Source organism: Gorilla gorilla, chromosome 1 (assembly GCF_029281585.2).
Source record: "Gorilla gorilla gorilla isolate KB3781 chromosome 1, NHGRI_mGorGor1-v2.1_pri, whole genome shotgun sequence".
NCBI lineage: Eukaryota > Metazoa > Chordata > Mammalia > Primates > Hominidae > Gorilla > Gorilla gorilla.
The window spans coordinates 153,507,940-153,527,665 of NC_073224.2; the positions used below are offsets into that span (position 1 = coordinate 153,507,940).

A 19,726-nucleotide genomic window follows, 5' to 3' on the forward strand; every position below is an offset into this window, starting at 1 on the left:
ACCATGATTGTAAATTTCCGGAGGCCTCCCCAGCCGTGTGGAACTGTGAGTCGATTAAACCTCTTTCCTTTATAAATTACCCAGTCTTGGGTATTTCTTTATAGCAGTATGAGAACAGACTAATACATAAGACTATGGACCTATAGACATATATTGTCAGTGAAACATTAAAAATGTTAAGCTCATATAATTCATCAAATCTTGGCTCATAAATTGAAAATTAATTCAATTTGGCAAATGAGATAGTTGATGCTGAATCTTTGTTGAACAAAGTTGAAGTGGGCATTTCTGAAGACAGTGTTACAGTTATAAGTATTCTGGCCCTCGGGTTATGTTTATTCCCAACTAGTTCCGAGTCAGGGTCCAGAACATGCATATCTGTGACCAGCATCCAGAAGACCAAGACTCATTGAACATACCGCCATGCTTCCAGATTTGTCAAGGACTAAACACACAATTCTTTGTCCAATCTGCAGCAATGAGAAGGTGGGATTTGGTGGCTGTGTTGTCATAGGAGTGGTTTTCTTAAAGTCCTCAGAATCACGGATCACTTCCCATGTGCTTCGGAGATTGCATTTTTGATTTTGCTTGTTTGGAGCTTCTTTGTTGTGGTTTTGTTCTGTACAGAATTCAACTATCTGAAATTATCAATGAAATTATATAGATAATGGTAAACTATGTGGTAAAATATTTAATAATTTGTTAGACGTGTCTGCTCTGCTAATGCATAACCTTGGCTCAATTGCACAATCACTGTAGAACAGTGCTGGGGAAAATCACAGTAATAACGTAGATTTCCTACCTTAAACCAGGCCTTCAATCTCATTGGACCCTTAGTGCTCCTCAGCAATCCATTTACCTCCTCTTTTTGGTTTCCTTCCTACTCCTCAAATTTACCATTTCAAGCCATCACTACTCTCTCCATAGCACCCTCTCCAGCATTCCTCTCTTGGAACCATCTTATCTCTCCACCCTTATACCACCAAACTCCACCTCCTTACTTCTCACTCATTTACCAACACACTATATTCCAACCTTCAACTCCCAATGTTCCAGCTCTCTCCAAAATCTACTTGGATGTCTCACATGCTCCTCAAACTCCACATGTTCATTATTGACCTTATCACTTTTCTCCCATCTGCTTCTCCTCCTCAGGTATTTCCTAACTTGATGTCACCACTATGCACCCCATCACCAAAATTAGGAAACTGGAAGTTTTCCTACCTTTTCCCTCCTAAAAAGTACCCAAGACCAATACATTTCACTATATCTCAATTTCATCATCTTTTCTCCATCTCCAATGAAATATCCATCACCCAAGCCATCACAGTCCCTCCCTCAGACAATTGCAGTTTCCTTTGTGACTTTTCCATCTTGTTTCCTCTCTGTTTGGTCCACCTCACAGCTGCCTGAGAGTCTTTCCTCTTACTCCTCTGCTTTAATTGTTCATACATTACAATCCGCTCTTCATATACCAATGGCAAACTCTATGACTTGGAGCTTTGCTTCATTCTCCATTCTCATTCTGGCTGTGTATTCCATGTCTCTAATTTACCCCACTATAGCCTGTCAGTTCCCAAACTTGCCAGCCTTTGGCATCTCTATTGCTCCTCCTCTGTCTTCTACGTTGTAAACTCTACCTTCATGTTCAGCCAAAAAGTCACTTCCGAAATGTTTCTCCATTTTCTACTCTTCCTCCTGAGAATTTCCATTCCACCCTTTATAGCTTCACGGTATCTTGTAGAAATTTCAATAAGGCCCCTTTAACATTGCAGTGCACTTACTGGACTGTAAATCCATCTAATATGGTTTGGCTCTGTGTCCCACCCAAATCTCATCTTGATTTGTAATCCCCACGTGTTGAGGGAGGGATCTGGTGGGAGGTGATTGGATCATCGAGATGGTTTCCTCCATGCTGTTCTTGTGATATTGAGTGAGTTCCCACGTAATCTGATGATTTTGTAAGCGGCAATTTCCCCTGCATTCTCTCTCTCCTGCCACCTCGTAAGGTGTGCCTTGCTTCTCCTTCGCCTTCCACCATGATGGTAAGTTTCCTGAGGCCCCCCTAGCCATGTGGAACTGTGAGTCAATGAAACCTCTTTCATTTATAAATTATCCAGTCTTAGATATAGTTTATAGAGGTGTGAAAATGAATTAATACACCATCTATTACATAAACCTGCTTACTAAATTTTGCTTCCTCAAAATTTAGCTCTAGTGCCTGACACATAACAAAAACTCAATATAACTTTGTTATTTTTTGAGTAACCTTAACCTCTCTGCACCTGAATTATTAAATCTACAAAATAGTGATAGTTATTATGCAGGGAATAAATGAGAATATATGCACTAAGGTCAATACTAACACAGCCAATAAATGATGGTTCCTTTACCTTTCTTATGTCATATAACACTTGCTAGTATTTATATCTCTGGCATGTGGGGGATTTTTTTTTAAGGCATAGTATACAAAGAAAAGTAACATGATTCCTCCTCTCAGTGACTTTACAATATTATCATTCAATTACAAATCCTAATATCTGGGATCCTATTAATTTAGAAAGTAATCATTAGTTGTACAACATTTTTCTCTTTATGTGCATTTTTCAGGTCATGTGTTTCAGTAATGTTTTTATGTTATCAATATGGATACTTTTTAGGAAGCAGACCTGAAAAACTTTTGTGTAAACCCCAGGCAGAGGCTTCCACACCTGACTAGGCATCAGATTTAACTCTGTGGCTAATTTAAAATATATAATCTGGGCCTCCTCCTGGAAGTTTCTGAATAGGCCTGGGAATGGACTGCAATGCCAAATTGAAGGACGATGGGCCTGGTGAGCCATGGTGCATCACATTTTAAAAACTTATGCTCCATTCCTGTTGATAGACTCTTGCAATTTATTGCACCCTCTATTCCAAAAGGAAAATGTAATTTTATATGAGACTGGAAGATAAGAGAGACTTCCCACTGAAGTCAGTTAATTGATGCCTTCAATCTCATTTTGCGCAAAATTTCTGATTTATATATTTAGCAGTAATATCAATAACTGGCCAAGTTCATTTTATGACCAGTCAGTCATTAAAAAAATTAAGAATTTTAAAACTAATTAAAGCTATTTAAACTATGTGTAAACTCCCTAATGTAACCAACACTCTTAAAAAGATAGAAAATTTCAGTTAACAATCAAAAGCAAACATGCAGTCTGAAAAGAGCTCTCTGAAAGTTAAATCAAGAGCCTACTGATCATGTCTTTATTAACTAATAAAAGGAACTGCCTAATCCCCCTGGGTAAGTCCTTATTTAAGTAAGAATGTGTGTGCTTGTATGCCTTTGTGAATATTTAAAGTAATCCTAAGCACTTGAACTAAAAACTAGTGGGAGGGAGATGATGGAGAAGAAAGCGTGGACACGAGGAGGGTGAGGGGAAGGAAGACAGGACTTTATCCTTGACTTGCACGCCCAGCTTGTCCCAGAGATAATCCACTGCTCACTGATGATTTCTCTAAACTTTGATTCTCCCTTGGAGCACTTGGAGTAAAAGCCTCACTAAATTCATAAGAATCTGGGGGAGGGAGTGAGAACAAGGTACTTACAGAATCAACATGTTGTGCAAACATTATGGAAGCCTTCTCCGTCTGGCGGGATTGGAGTACAAACTCACATCCTTTTTCATAGAGTCCTGTTACTTTATTGAATGTGCATCTTTTGGTGTAACAGCTGCCTCCCTGACACTTCTTTACTACATTTGTACCAGTAATACCTGCTGAACATCTGAAAATATAGGAAGGTTAGATGTTTAGGTGATGTCATCATTTCAAAGGGTCAGAGTCTATGCTCAGTTTCTGACAGACTGCCTTTCTGTGATTTTCCTCTCATGATCCAAGAAACAAGGACATCCCATCATAGCAAAATTGTTAAATTGTCATATGAGTCATTTCTGTTTGCCAGAAAGTATCTGAGGGGATTGCAAAAATGGTATCAGAATGTATTTCTATGCAGCAGAAAAGCCAAGTCTGGCTTAGGGCTGTTGTTAGCATTAATACAGATTAAGTCCTCAGGCACCTTTGAATCTATTCCCTTCATCCCTAGCAGGTCAAGAGCCCTCTTTTATTTCCCACAAAAGATTTGCTGACATTTCTTGTTTGTTTGTTTTCTGATTAGTTTATTTCACGTGGTTTTTGTAGAGTTCTGGTATGTTCATAGGTATTTTAAATGTTTCCATGTATTAGGTATTTATGACTTTTATTGCTATTATAGTTGGAATGCCTTCCCCCTACATCTTATTGTTTAATTGTATTTTTTAAGTATATAACCATGCATGACCGGTATAGAAAATCTGGAAAATGGCAAAAAGCATGAAGAAAAGAAAAAAACATGTCTCACCATCAGAAATGAGCTACTGTTACCATGTTGAAGCATTTTTCACTTTGTATATATCAACGTAACACTCACTGCACAGATAGCTTTGTTTCCTGCTTTAAAAAAAACTTAGCATATTTAATTTTTTAATATTATTATTTAATATTTTTCAAAATGTGGCTGGGTGTGGTGACTCACACCTGTAATCCCAGCACTTTGGGAGGCTGAGGCGGGTGGATTGCTTGAGGCCAGAAATTTGAGACCAGCCTGGGCAACATGGCGAAACCCAACTCTACCAGAAATACAATGAAAATTAGGTGGGCATGGTGTTGCGCACCTGTAATCCCAGCTACTTGGGAAGCTAAGGCACGAGAATTGCTTGAACCTGAGAGGCAGAGGTTGCAGTGAGCTCAGATCGTGCCACTGCACTCCAGCCTGGGAGACACAACTGGGACTGTCTCCAAAAAAAAAGAAAAAAAAAATTCAAAATGTGATCTTAATAATTTTATATCTTTTAATACTATCATATGTATTCAGACTAACTTGTTGAACTTAGTTTCCCCTCCCAATTTGTCAGTACTAAAATAAAACATCAATGAATAAACAAAATTTCATATCCAATTTTGACTGTATTTCCAAGTTTGCCCTGTGATTGATTCCCTGAGTAATTACTATATCCAAAAGTTTGAACATTTTAAAGCCCGTTGATACAGCTGCTATATCATTTCCTTACAATGCATTTTTAAACATGAAATCACAGGATCAAGACTTTTTTTAATTCGATATGTGTCACCCAAATTGCTTTCCAGAAAAGTTGCATGAATTAATGCCTCTAACAACCATCTGTGAGAGCTTTCATCCTGCTGACAGTAACTTACTAGACAATAAATGAATCTCATCCCTATCAAATTTACATCTCTCATTACTAGTAAGTATGAACATTTTTATTATTGGACATTTTTATTTCATTTCTTTAATTTTCTTTTTCTTGAGACAGGGTCTCACTCTTGTTGCTCAGGCTAGAATGCAGTGGTGTGATCATGGCTCACTGCAGCTTCAACCTCACCCCCAGGCTCAGGTGATCCTTCCACCTCAGCCTCTCAAGTAGCTGGGACCACAGGCATGTGCCACCATGCCAGGCCAATTTTTGTATTTTTTGTAGAGAAGGGGTTTCACCATGTTGCCCAGGCTGGTCTCAAACTCCTGGGCATTTTAATTTCTTCTTTTGTAAATTATCTATTCTTCTCCTTTGTCTATTTTTCTATTTGGATGTTACTGTTTTACTGATTTTTCAAAAGCTCTTTATGTGCTACAATACTAAGCTTCTAAAGGCTTTCTTTTTTGTTTTTGCAAATATCTTTTTCTGTTTTTTCCTTTTAATGTAGTTTATGTTTGGTTTGTGTGCAACAAAATTTTTAATTTATATGTAGCCACATTTATTATTCTCTTAGTTATATTTTTCAATGATTGAATGCATTGAAAGAGTTTTGTTATCTAGGGATTTGATACTTATTAACATTCTTCTAGTTTTCATTATCATTTTGCTTTTTATCTTTTAAGAGTCCATCCAATTGGAAGAGTCTGTTAATTTTTTCCCCACACAGTTAAAAAATTGTCTATCTCAAGAAATCCTATCTTTCTTCACAGACTTGTAATTCTACCTATAATAACTAAATTATCATATGTGTAAATGTCTGCCCAGATTGTTTGTTTGTTTGTTTGTTTGTTTGTTTGTTTTTTGAGATGGAGTCTCACTCTGTTGCCCAGGCTGGAGTGCAGTGGCATGATCTCGGCTCACTGCAAGCTCCGCCTCCCGGGTTCATGCCATTCTCCTGCCTCAGCCTCCCAAGTAGCTGGGACTACAGGCACCCGCCACCACGCCCGGCTAATTTTTTGTATTTTTAGTAGAGACAGGGTTTCACTGTGTTAGCCAGGTTGGTCTCGATCTCCTGACCTCGTGATCTGCCTGCCTCGGCCTCCTAAAGTGCTGGGATTACAGACGTGAGCCACTGTGCCCTGGGTCACATTGTTTTAATTAATGTAGTTTTATAGCATATTTAAAATTTGAAAAGTAAGAATTCCCTTTATTACTTTCTTGTTCCCAAAATGATCTTAGCTACTATCTACTCAACGAACTCTTGGATTTTTTTAATAAGGTAAAAATTGATGTACTTTTGATTAGAATTTCATAAACCCTATATATGAATTTTGTTTGAGCTTATATCTTCCATGAATTGAATGTTTCCCAATTTACCTTGGTTTTCTTTCAACCCCTTGAGAAGGATTTTATAGTTTTCTTTAAATACATCTTCCACATTTCTTAGCATTGTTTCTACTTTTATTATACCTTTCATTGCTGTCTTGAAGTATTGTTCTATTATATTTTTGAACTGGTTATTGCTAATATATGGAAAAGTAATTTGAATATTTATTTTATATTTGGTCACCTTATTGGCTTCCCTTGTCAATTTTAATTTCAATTTATTTCCTTGTGTTTTCTAAGTGGATCACAGATCATCTGCATAACAATGATTTTCTCTCTTCCTTTCCATCTTTTTACCTCACCAGTTTTATTACCTTGGCCACAATTTCCTAAGCAAGATTGAATAATTGTGATAATAGTGGCTATTCTTAGTCCTGGCAGTGTCTCTAGTGTTTCCCTATTAAATATGAGGTAGATTGTTGGCTTTGAACAGATGTTCTGTATCATATGAATGAAGTAACCTCCTGTCCTGGGCAGTGCTGTTATTTGTGTGATTGCTTCTAAGCCTTAAAAATAATTTAAAATTTTGGAAGATAATGAGCAATACATATTATTAATATATTGAAATTAAAAGTTTTAAAGAGGACATGGCGATCATGTCTTATCTGTGGAAAGAAAAATGTGTTGTATATGTACTCATTTCTAGAATATCTCTAGAAGGAAATACTACTAATCACCCTTTCTGCCAAGGCAATATATGGTGTCTAACTGGCTGGAAGCTTAGGAAAGAGAACTGGGAAAGAGATATCAGGTTTGGAATGGTGCCCACTGGGTTTGAAAAGTCAAAGCAACGTATGATTGCATCAGAGAAGCCCCTCTGGGCTGTGGTCCATGTAGTGCAGAGTGTACAGGCTGAAGGCATCAGGAAGGCTGTGCATGGCTCTAGGAGGCAGCAGTGCACTTGATGTCTCTCTCTCTCTCTCTCTTTTTTGGGCGGGGATGGAGTCTTCCTCTGTTGCCTAGGCTGGAGTGCAGTGGTGTGATCTTGGCTCAATGCAACCTCCACCTCCCGGGTTCAAGCAATTCTCCTGCCTCAGCCTCCTGAGTAGCTGGGATTATAGATGTGTGCCATCACACGCGGCCAATTTTTTTGTATTTTTAGTAGAGACGAAATTTTCCATGTTGGCCAAGCTGGTCTTGAACTCCTGACCTCGGGTGATCCTGCCTCAGCCTCCCAAAGTACTGGGATTACAGATGTGAGCCACCATGCCCGGCCCACTTGATGTCTCTTTATGCCTGAAGAGATCCAACAATGAGGCATAATATAATGGAAATGGGCCAAATGTACAGAGTCTGACTGTTATAAAGAAAGAGAAAAGTAAAGAGCAGTAATGGTCCTGTGGGAGAAATGGAAGCCAAAACTGTGTTCTGAGCCCCTTTTGAAAAAATTGTACTAGGTCAAGACAGTTAGGAATCAAAGCCGAGTGCATCTCCTTAAAGGGCCATCAGGCAAGCAAGACCGGAAGCAGACATGGAGAGGGTGTTGTACCAACTTCTACTTAAAAAGAGGGTGTTGTTTTTAAATGCAGGAATAAGTGTGTGTTTTTATCAAGTTTCTTTTGAGAATCTATTGGAACAATCATATATTTTCTTCTTTTCTTCATATACTATATTCATTACTTACTATTACAACATTTTTGGATTTCTGGAAGACATTCTTACTTGGCTTTAATATGTTTGTTTTTCCCTTAATTTTGCCAGATGTAATTAACTATCCTTTTATTTGAAATCTTTGCCTCTATCTTTTTAGAGAGCCTGTAGCTACAGAATTTTTTTCATTCCATTTGTCAGGTTTTAGTATCTGAGTTATACTAACTCTTTAAAATAAATTAGGAAGTTCCCTATCACTTCTGTTTGCACTAAAGCAGTTTTTGTGCACTGAGACTGCTGGTTGCAAGAATTAGCCCATAAATTCATGGCAGCCAAGCGTTCTTTCCAAGTGTTGTGCTTGATTTCTACTGACATCGCGCAAGGTTTAATTCAAACTGGGAGGAGTTTCTGTTTTGCTTTGATATTTGGATTGTTCTTCAGATAAGTTTCACAGTCCCTCCCAAGCCCATTCATACTGACAGAGTCCACACAGATACCATTCTGGGCCGGGCATGGTGGCTCACGCCACCATGATGTCAGAGGTAGTCCCAGCACTTTGGCAGGTCGAAGTGGGAGGATCTCTTGAGTCCAGAAGTTCAACACTAGCCTGGGCAACATAAGGACACCCTGCCTGTATGAAAACTTAAGATCAGCCTGGCAACATGGTGAGACTCCATCTCTACAGAAAATATAAAAATTAGTCTGATGTGGTAATGTGTGCCTGCAGTCCCGGCTACTCAGGGGGCTGAGGTGAGAGGATTGCTTGAGCCCGGGAGGCTGAGGCTGGAGTGAGCTGTAATTGCATCACTGCGCTTCAGCCTGGGTGACAGAGTAAGACCCTTTCTCAAAAAAAAAAAAAAAAAAAAGAAGATATTATTATTCTGCCCTGAAGGCACTGAAGCGCCTCATTAGCTCTGCTTATGTCACTGATGCTGGTATGGGATGATGGAGACACTAAACACAGCAACTGTAGATTTTTTATAGCTGGTACAGTTAAAAAAAAAAAAAAGGAGGCAAATGACTTCTAGCTGCAGAGTGAAGAATTCAATTAACTGAAGCACTTGTAAAGTAAACAAAATGGTAGTTTTGTGGAAATCTGAAAAAGAAGGCACTAAGAATTAATTTGAATTAGAAAATAAGCCAAGACACACATTTTTTAAAGTAATCAATTCAAGAAAAAAAGGTTGCAATTTAAAATAGTTTGGAACAAGTTAAATCAAAATATACATACCTTACTGCTTGGATTCTTCCATTGGATAAATAAAATTTCTCATCATTATTGTACTCGTCAAATACTCCCCATCGTAGATGAGCCCACTCATGGACAAATGCCCTACCTGTGAGAAAGTATTTTAAAAAACTGATTACAATAAGAATGGCAAAATTACCTTCTCACACTGGAAGAAAGCAATGTTTGGAATATTTATGCTTTGCTGTGTTAATTTTTTAAATTAAAGACTTGATTTCTTTAGATCTAATATAACTGTACATTTTCTTAAAATATAAATACTTATTTTGGCTTATCAAATGTTAATCAGGCACCTAGTAAGTGCCAAGCCATTATTCAGACACAGAGAAACAGCTGCCCTATCCTCACATAGCTCCTGGTGTAGTGGAGGGCATGTGTGATTAGAAGCTAAAATGCCTGGTGGTACAGGTATGATGACAGAGGTCAGCAAAGGCGGCTATGGGAGCCCAGGCATTCCTACAGCAGCCAGGGCAGCATCCTCAACCAATTCTCCTCCCTCATGGCTCCTATCCCATCAGACCTCAAGGTCTGCTTACTCCATCTCTGTCTTTTTTATTCATTCTCACCTTTCCAGGCCCATTGCCACTTACTCCTGAATTGCTGCAATAGTCACCAGATTGGCCTCCATGTCTCCATCCTTCAGGGTAAGTCCAACTTCTCAACATGGTGTACAAGGTCCCTGATGCCTCAGGCCTGCTCTTCTCTGCAGCCTTATTTCTTGCTGTTCTCCACTCACTTCCCAAACTCTAGAATTAGGATGAATTCCTGAACTCCTTTTTTTCCTAGGTCATATCATGCTCTTGTTCAACTCTGGTCTTTTTTTTTTTACCTATGTTTCCTTAGCTTGGAATACTTCCTTCCCATCTTTGTCTGGATAACTCTTATTCTTCTTTGAAAATCAAGCTTCTGTGTGCCTAGAAACCTGCCCTGAAATCCTCATCCTAGGCCCAGTACTCCGCGTTTGCATTTCACCATCTCCCATTAGGCACTTACAATGATAAACAGTCATTGCTACTTACTTGCCAGTCTCCCACAATAGAAAATTGTCTCCATGAGGACAGACAATATGACTTCTTCACTGTCATATCTGGGCACATAGTGTCTAGAACTTAGCAGGCATTCAGTGATATTTGTTAAACTTGAGTGAATGACTTATGTACAGCTCAGTTTTTCTGGAACGTAAATTCCAAGGAAGCTGAATTTGGAGGGTTATGTGAGGTGGGGCATTCTGTGGAAACTCAGTATCCCACACTAAGGATTGGGACTTTATTCTGTAGGTATTGGTGGTCTCTTTAAAGATGATTGTGAGAGAGTTGGAGTGGAGTCACAATACAGAAAGGAGACACTATTAAGGAATGATTTTATATATGATCATGATGGCTGGAGTGGGCTCAGGAGTGGGATGGGGCAGTCAGGTCAATCAATTCAACACTTATTTGTTGAGTCATACATTGAGAATGTTCTGTTCCTGTTATGGAGGTGAAATGTGTTGTAGAACAACAAAGAGGTACGCTTGACACATCCTTTTTGACCAGGTCTTTAAGCGCTCTGGTGTGTTTGGGGGTGGGGCTTGGATAGCGTTCTTTTGTTTGCTTGTTTTCTCTGCCTTATATGTTAAAAAAAATCAAGCTGGTTCTAGGGGATCCAAATCTTTTTTGAGGTAAAGAAATCTAATGCTAGTTATTTAGTAAAGAGTCACATTTGATTCTTGGAAAGTACATTTTATATATATGTCATTACTTGTTTAATATTTCCTCCAATAATTGTTATATGTACCTCATATACAAATGATAAAGTTTATTTATCATTGGAGTTTTTTTTTTAGTTACATGTTTTTGAGAGATGAATTGCAAAGGTATTCTGTCTGCTACTCAAAGTGTGATCCACAGACCGGTAGAATCAACATCTCCTGTGAGCTTGTTAAAAATGCAGATTCTTGAGTCCCACCCCACACCTAATGAATGAGAATCCACTTTTTTTTTTTTTTTTTTTTTTGAGACGGAGTCTCGCTCTGTCGCCCAGGCTGGAGTGCAGTGGCGCGATCTTGGCTCACTACAACCTCCACCTCCCGGGTTCACGCCATTCTCCTGCCTCAGCCTCCCAAATAGCTGGGACTACAGGCGTCCGCCACCACGCCCGGCTAATTTTTTGTATTTTTAGTAGAGACGGGGTTTCACTGTGTTAGCCAGGATGGTCTTGATCTCCTGACCTCGTGATCCGCCCGCCTCGGCCTCCTAAAGGAGAATCCACATTTTAACAAGATTCATATATAATTTGAATGCACGTCTGAGAGCACTGCACATATGCGCCATCTGGTGGCTATTGTATGAATTGCAGGTAGAAGATTTAATTCCGTTGTCTCCTTACATATCCATAGAAACTTAATACAAATTAAATTCTTTTACAGTTATAGTATGATGCTATAATAATAATTTACGAGAATTCAAAATACCATATTTATACATGTATCTAAAGTAAATTAAATTCATAGCTGAGAAATGCTGGAAATTCTAAGTGAAATGCATGTTCTATTTTAAGTGAAAAATGCTATGATGTTTTATCTCTAATTGTTTGGCTTACACGTGCTTACTCACAAAGATAATGCTAGTGTTGATACACTTTGAATATAAAATAGTTAAATTGTATGAGAAGTATGGTAGAATATTTCATACCTTGTGGTCCATATTCACCTAACTTTTTTCCTGCTATGAAATCAGGAGTGAGGTGGATCCTTTCACCCTTCTCTCCACAGTTGCCCATCTGCTCAGTGTAGGGTTCATCATTACCTGGAGGAGTAGACTCAGCAACCAGAACATCAGCCTGAAATTTAAGAAAAAGTTTTTATCATCACCAAGTTTCAGCAAATGAATTAACCATATTCGTACTGGAGTAAGTTTCAAACAATCACATTTGATTCTAGAGTATTTTGATTTTAAAAAATCTTGGTTACAGGAGAAAGTGGAATTTTAAAGAAGAACTTGATATTCTCACATTTTTGTAGGTCTCAAGTTTTGGTCTCACATAGTCAGCCTTTGTCTTCCATGTTTCAGGAATCAAAATGGCAACATTTTTGAAATAAAATCGTTTTCCTGTAGCTTCAAACAGATACGGAGATGCCTGGGTCACCATGTCCTGGGAAGAAAAAGAAAACATGCTTAACAATTGACTGAAAATAAATTAAATTATCAGTCATTCAAATTCACATCTGGATTTCACATTTTCAAAAACTTTTTATTTGTTAAGATGGGAAGAAGAAATATAGAAATACCTTTTAATAATAATAGCTAAGCTTTGAGAGCATTTACCAAATATTCTGTGTCACCGAGTAATCAGTAACAATGCAGACTCTGGAGACAGACTCTAATCCTGGCTGCACCACTTTTTGTGGGACATTCGGCAATTTCTAATTCTGAGCCTCGGTTTTCCCATTAACAAAATGGAATATTATATTATAGTGACTGGCTGATAAGGTTGTGGTGAGGAACAAAGTGAAACATGTGATGTGCTAGGAACAGTGTTTACTTCGCACAAGCAAGTATAAAATATTAGCTATGCATTTCACTTGCTTCTTTGAGAATCCACAGATCTTTGAGGGTGAAACTGAGACTTAGTATAATTCTCAAGGTCTCACAGCAAGTAGTAATGAAGAGAAAAAGTGAATGTGATTTTAACACCTGCTGACTCTTGTAATAATTTTGGGATTATATACTAAGTCAAATTAAATGTAATACCAAATGTTGTGGTATTATTTATTTATTTATTCATTTTTCTTTTTTAAACTTTGCCAAGTGCTGATAGAAGTATTTATTTTTTGTGCAGTGTGGTACTAAGAGATATAAGAAAATAGCATAATTATATATTTTCAAATTACACCTAATTTTACTTCTCTAAAATGAAATAGCTGCAGCGTTAAATTATAAATGTGTCTGCAGATTCCCTGTGATATGTTATGACGAGAGAGTAGGGAGAGTGATAGAAGATACTGTTATAGAAAGGGGGCAGTGTATCTGTTAGGACTGAAAACCATTTGCTTCGAAAGTGACCATAGACAGAGGAAAGAAGAGGCTGAAGACTGAGCCCAGGGAATGTGGGGGACCCCAGCATTCAGAGGTAGAAAGAGGAGGAGCCAATACAAGGGCCTCAGAAGGGCAGTCAGTGCCTGCCGAGGAAATGCGGAGCTGTGGGATGAGAGTGCTATAGGGAGGAGGGCGTGATCATCGGTGTCAAGCACTGCTGAGCCATCACTTCATATGAGGACTAAGAACTGATCACTGGACTTGGCAGCATGGTGAGCCCTAGTAGCGGAATAAATACAGCAGCTCCATAAGAGTGGTTTCAAGAAAGTGGGAGGTGAGGCAGTGGAGACAGTAAATACAGACAACAACAGGTTCAGAAGTTTTTCTGTGAACTAAAGGGGAATGGAGAAATAGGCAGCAGCTGGAAGTGGACTTCAGGACAAGACAGTTTTGTTTGTTTTAATGGGAACTATTATAAAATATTGCTATGCTAATGAAAAAAAAACAAAAATGTAAAAGAAAAAGGGGTCATTGCAGGAGCAAAGTCCTTGTGGGAACAGACCAGAGTGGCTAGACTCCATTGCCTAGTGGGGGTCGTGTTAGGAGCAGAAATGCTTCACCATTTTATGGGGAAGCAGCACTTGGGTGTTACTGCATGGGTAAGTCCTGCTGTGCCTCTGCCTAAGGGGTAAACTTGAAGAACTTATTTTACCTCTCTGAGCCTCAGTTTCTCCCTTTCAAATAGTGATAATAATGGTTGCCTCTATTTTTTTAAGTGTTCTTAATGATTTACATTTTCTCCTTCTAAAACTCCCAGATTTTTAACACTCACTAGGAGAGTTTAATATTATGTCACTTTAAAAAATAAAATTAAAAAATGAGCCAAGATCACCAAAAACTTGAAAAGTAGGTATAAAACTTCATATATTAGAGTATTGTTTTACCATTTGACTTGTGAAATGTGAATTTCCAATGTCTCCCAGGAAGAATAAGTACCATGAAATGCTCTTTTCTTCCACATTGTAATAGAAACAATAATAAGGGATCTTTGTTTTGGCATCTGTTTCAGATTTTCAGAAAATGACCTCATATCCTAATACACACTTAGACTCTTAGGCTGAGAGAAGGTTGGGGGTGACAGTTTATAGAATGGGCTAGAAATTCCTTCAGGACAGGGACAGTATATTGACCACTGGAATTCTAGTACCTGACATAATTTAGATGCTCTGTAAATATTTGTTGAATGAATAAACAAACAAATGGATAAATAAAGTGGGTTTAGTAAATGGCAAAGTGGTATAGAACTGCCAAGACAGGCACAGTGCCTGGGGTGCTGAGCATTGCAGAGACTCCAAAATAACCCTACTGTGTACCTTCTGACGTGCGTGTGTGTGTGTATGTCTGCGTGTGTGCATGGGCGTGTGTGTGTGCACACAAGCTTGTGCGTGTGGTGTATGTGTATGTATATTTGACGGGGGAAGAGAGAGTTTCTCTCTGACTCTCCCTTCCTCATCTTGTGACGTGTACTTCCCCTGCTAATATTAGCAAGAATGCAGTGGATGGAAGTGGTGCAGAGCCATTAACTGCTCTTGTAGGTGGGGGAATCTGGGGACTGTCCTGCTGAAGCAAATATTTTAAAAGCTGAGTTAGGGGCTTCTGTCCCCACAGGGGCACCAGGGGAGAGTCTCTCATCAGCAAGAAGGTTGTTGGAGTAGAGGGAGGAATGGTTGGGAAAGGTGGCCAAGCCCTCAACGAGGTCCCTCAACTCTGCAGATCTGGAACATCAAATAGGAAGGAGTTAGGGACTCTGAGCATTCTATTCACTAAAGTGTTCTTGTTACAGAGAAGGAAATGATGGAAGCCAACTTATCTCACCCCCAACTTTAGGATCCATACTGGAAAGACAATTTAATAATTGTAGTGAGAAGTACGTATCTCGGGAGGAAAACCTCCAAGGACAATGAAGTGGAAGCACTTTGAAAGCTCTAGTCACTATATACTGTAGATACAAATTACCACGGTCACTGAAGATGAATACGGCATCTACATTCTCCTTCTGGCATATTGCTGAACCCCACTGTCTAGCCAGAGACTGAAACACACTGGTCACATGTTTGCTGATGCCACTTCCAAATTTAGAAACGATCAAAAACTCACTCAACATTTTAGATGATTGAGAGATTCAAGAGGTCTGAATCTCCGTTTTACCACAGACAGCCTGATCCTCTTTGGGTTAAGTAGGTAAGCTTTATGGTGAGTGACACCCTCCACTCTGTTCCCCATCCCCTACTGCTGCAATTCTCTAACCACACACTGTAGAGATGGTTTTCTTTCCAAACATTATCTTTCTATATTTGCCTCTGCTTAGAGCAGTGGATCTCTGGGGAAATCCCTCTGGGCCCTTGTTCTATTAATTTTCCATCTAGAGAGAGCCAATGACTATATCCACCATTTGTTGAGCTCTTACTATGTACCAGGCACTATGCATGCATTTTTAAAGTTATTTTTTAAAGTTCTGAGATAAATTTAGATGAACAGAAGACATGCAAAGTATTGCACCGTATTCTTACATACTCCACCCAGCTTCCCTTTATATGCATGCATTTTAAACTTTGATCCTCACAAAATCTGATAAGGGAGATATTCATTATTATTATTCCCATTTTACAGACTAATACTGTTACTAGTACAGTACTGCCTCTGGATGTGTTACAGCCAGATTCCAGGGCGGTCTTTTATAAAGCATTTCCCTCTTAGTTTTAGCTGTTTGTTGTCGTACAAGACCTTCTTCAATGGTATAGATACCCCTGCCAGGACAGGAAGTCTTCTTCCTTTCCCTTCTGCTACATAAGAGGTAGCAAGAAATCTCTGAAAGGATCCCTTGAATTGGGACTGATAAAATGCAAGGTTTTCTCCCATCAGAGGGTCAGGGTTGTTCTTACATCAGAGATTTGCATCTGGGGCTCCTTTTAGGATCACAGGGAAGGGGGTTCCAATTAGGAGAATAAAACGAGAGTCTGACTCGTGCCAAGAGTAAAATCAGGCAAAGGATCTGTGCATCTCACAATATCTGTCAAATGTAGCTGACTCTGCCTTACTATAGAACTAAATAATTTTCAGTGACATAATCCACAGCAGTACATATCAATTTATCATTTATCAGTTGCCAACAATGTATCAATCTGAGTTATGTGCATCGCATTCATTATCTTATCTGACACAAGAATCCTAATGGTTAACTTGTTATTATTTCCATTTTACAGATGGAGAAACTGAGACTTAGACATAAAAATACATGCCAGTGTCGTGCAGCTGGAATAGGGCACTCATGTTCTCTCTATCACAACATTATGCTATTTTTTAAAAAGCATGGATAATTACTATGAACTAACCTTTATTTGTTGAATGAGTGTTTCATCTTCTGGCACATTGGGGTCGATTGCAACGACAATGCCTTCATAGCCATTGTTGTTCAGCTGAATGAGTGAATTACTCAGGGCCCCTTCTAGAAGGTGAAGAATCAAGATGAACACAGAACTCTTAAATGGCCCCATTGCTGTACATCTCCCTGTGATTTCTCTCTTTGGAAAATGCGGGTTACGAAGGTGTCTTTCTTTACCATTATATATATACAGATATGAAAATATAGACACACGTTTCCAACTTATCAGAAGTGGCTTATCACAGGTCTTTAACCCCCTAACCTGAATGTGTTTTACTATTGCTCTTGTCTTCAATAGGAGAATGATAACAATATCTTAGTCTCAAATTGCGTACTTGTAAATATTTCCATTTGCCTTCAGCTGTGCCAGATGCTGGGGTAAGGGTGGGGGAGCCCACATCCGGTTTCTTGGAAGCACTCACAGGTGACAAGCAGCTTGGCCGTTGATAGGTTTGTTTACTTCTTGGAAATGTTTACCAAGCCATGGACACCAACATACCCAAAGCCACCCCAACCCCCTCCTGCCCAGGAAAATCCAGACTGTTCTGCATATTCAGTAAACATTTTGTAAGCCATATATTCAGTTATCCCTCATGGTGGTCTTTACCACAATGGCGGTTTTGTTTACCTTGACATAACCTCAACACCTCTTCATGCTCCCCTTAAACAAGAAAATATTCAATTATATTCCACATCCATTTGTACCAAAAGCATTAGCAAGTGATATAGATATTATTGACTATTTTATAATGGAGAGTAAAGATAAAATGTTTATCTTACTTTGCAAAGCATACTCCAAGTTCCTCATCAGATTTCTGCTTTCTCTATTGCATAGCTTCTACCAGTCAATAAAATTCCAATTAACATCATTAAATTATTTTGCTGAAACTAAATGTCCCTAGGAACATGAATTATGGGCTGTCAGTGGCTGTATATATTCTTTCAATTTGCCAAACCTCAGGTGGAACCTCAAATTAGCCCCCCACTTTCTTGTATTGAAATACTTGAAATATCTCTTCGTTCATAAATTCATTTGGTCTTCAGATGGTGGTAAGCATCAATTTCATCTTGTCCATATGAACTTTAAAGTAGTTTTTTCCAATTTTGTGAAGAAAGGCATTGGTAGCTTGATGGGGATGGCATTGAATCTGTAAATTACCTTGGGCAGTATGGCCATTTTCACGATATTGATTCTTCCTACCCATGAGCATGGAATGTTCTTCCATTTGTTTGTATCCTCTTTTATTTCCTTGAGCAGTGGTTTGTAGTTCTCCTTGAAGAGGTCCTTCACATCCCTTGTAAATTGGATTCCTAGGTATTTTATTCTCTTTGAAGCAATTGTGAATGGGAGTTCACTCATGATTTAGCTCTCTGTTTGTCTGTTGTTGGTGTATAAGAATGCTTGTGATTTTTGTACATTGATTTTGTATCCTGAGACTTTGCTGAAGTTGCTTATCAGCTTAAGGAGATTTTGGGCTGAGACAATGGGGTTTTCTAGATATACAATCATGTCATCTGCAAACAGGGACAATTTGACTTCCTCTTTTCCTAATTGAATACCCTTTATATCTAGCATAATCTTAAGCAGTTAAAAGGGAAACACTGAAATAGAGTGGAAATGCTCAATTATAATGTGGTTGTCCAGATGATCCAAAATATGCTTTTATATCAAAATACATATATATTTATTATTCATACAAAATTTAAAAATGTAGATTCCAAGATATCTCAGACCCCAAATGTATGTGTCTTTGCCTGGGTTCCCTAAAAAACAGAGCCTAAGGCAGGCATATGTGCTAAGAGTTTGAGAGTTTAATCCCAGAGCAGTGAGAATGAGGGAATGGGGAAATGAGTCAGGGAAGGCTGGGAAGCAACTAAAGGAGGAGCATTACTAAGCCCTGCAATGGAGACACCCAGCAGGCCAGCCCACAGGCGCCCTTGCCTTCCTGTGTGGGTTGTCTCCTAAGGGGCTGTGCAAAGAAACCACGCCTTGGAGCAGCCCTTTGGAGAGAGGAAGGAAAAGCGTTTGGCTCCTTCTCATCTTCTACAGGTGATCATCTCTCCCCAGACTTCCTGGTTGTGTCATCCAGCCCTTTTGGCAGTCACTTAGAAAGAGAGACCCCCATGCCTTGTGGTATGTGAGGAGTCACGGGTTACAAGAGGTGGCAGCTTGACCTCAGGCAATGGAACTGCTTGGACCTGCAAGGAGTGGATAGTGACTGAGGTGGAGCAAATGACTGAGTGCCCGGTAGACAGATGGAACCAAGCAAATCTGAGGAGGTTCAATAAGAAGAGTCTGATACAGTTCACTCTGAGCTGCTCAGATTCACTCTAGTACTTTCATCATATCAAGCTCCAATGTTATAATGTAGGATTTGTGTTTCTGTGTGTGTGAGCACTAGCTGTCTCACTTTTCCCCTGAGAGAAGGTACAAGTTTAATCATTTACAGAATCTCCTTCAAAGTGGTGGTCAATTGCAATCTGCTCAAATGCATAAGGCAAGAGGGTTATTGAAATAAATTGCAATGCCCACTGTTACAGCTGGTCTCAAGGCTTTTATAATCTCCCTCCTTTATCACCTATTTCCCTCACTTTTACTCAGCATTTTGGCTGATTTGTATTGTTTGTTCTCTTGTTGGGGTAATCCTACCCTTCATCCCTGAGTGGGGTCTTTAGTTGTCCTGCCCTTGTTGGCTGCAGCTGCTGCATTTCGCTATGACAGAGGTCATCTGGTGTGACAGACTCAGTTTAAGTGCTCTCCAAATTTGCTTGGCATTCCCTGCAAGCTGGGTCTTGGCTGCTTGCT

The 19,726-nt window shown here is 39.1% G+C and overlaps 1 protein-coding gene across 2 annotated transcripts in view; it reads right to left on the reverse strand.

Annotated features, from left to right (window-relative positions):
- CLCA1 (chloride channel accessory 1) overlaps positions 1 to 19,726 on the reverse strand; it is a 39,523-nt gene that overhangs the window by 15,122 nt on the left and 4,675 nt on the right. Inside the window, exons 2-7 of one of the 2 annotated variants that reach the window (XM_055371503.2) lie at positions 16,871 to 16,983; positions 12,454 to 12,594; positions 12,135 to 12,282; positions 9,445 to 9,550; positions 3,595 to 3,772; positions 420 to 638 (exon numbers count right to left, since the gene is read on the reverse strand). In XM_055371503.2, coding sequence (XP_055227478.2) covers positions 420 to 638; positions 3,595 to 3,772; positions 9,445 to 9,550; positions 12,135 to 12,282; positions 12,454 to 12,594; positions 16,871 to 16,983 — 905 coding nt within the window. Of the gene's footprint in view, positions 1 to 419; positions 639 to 3,594; positions 3,773 to 9,444; positions 9,551 to 12,134; positions 12,283 to 12,453; positions 12,595 to 16,870; positions 17,033 to 19,726 lie in introns of those variants that run through there. The other variant, XM_004026078.5, reaches the window with a different exon arrangement.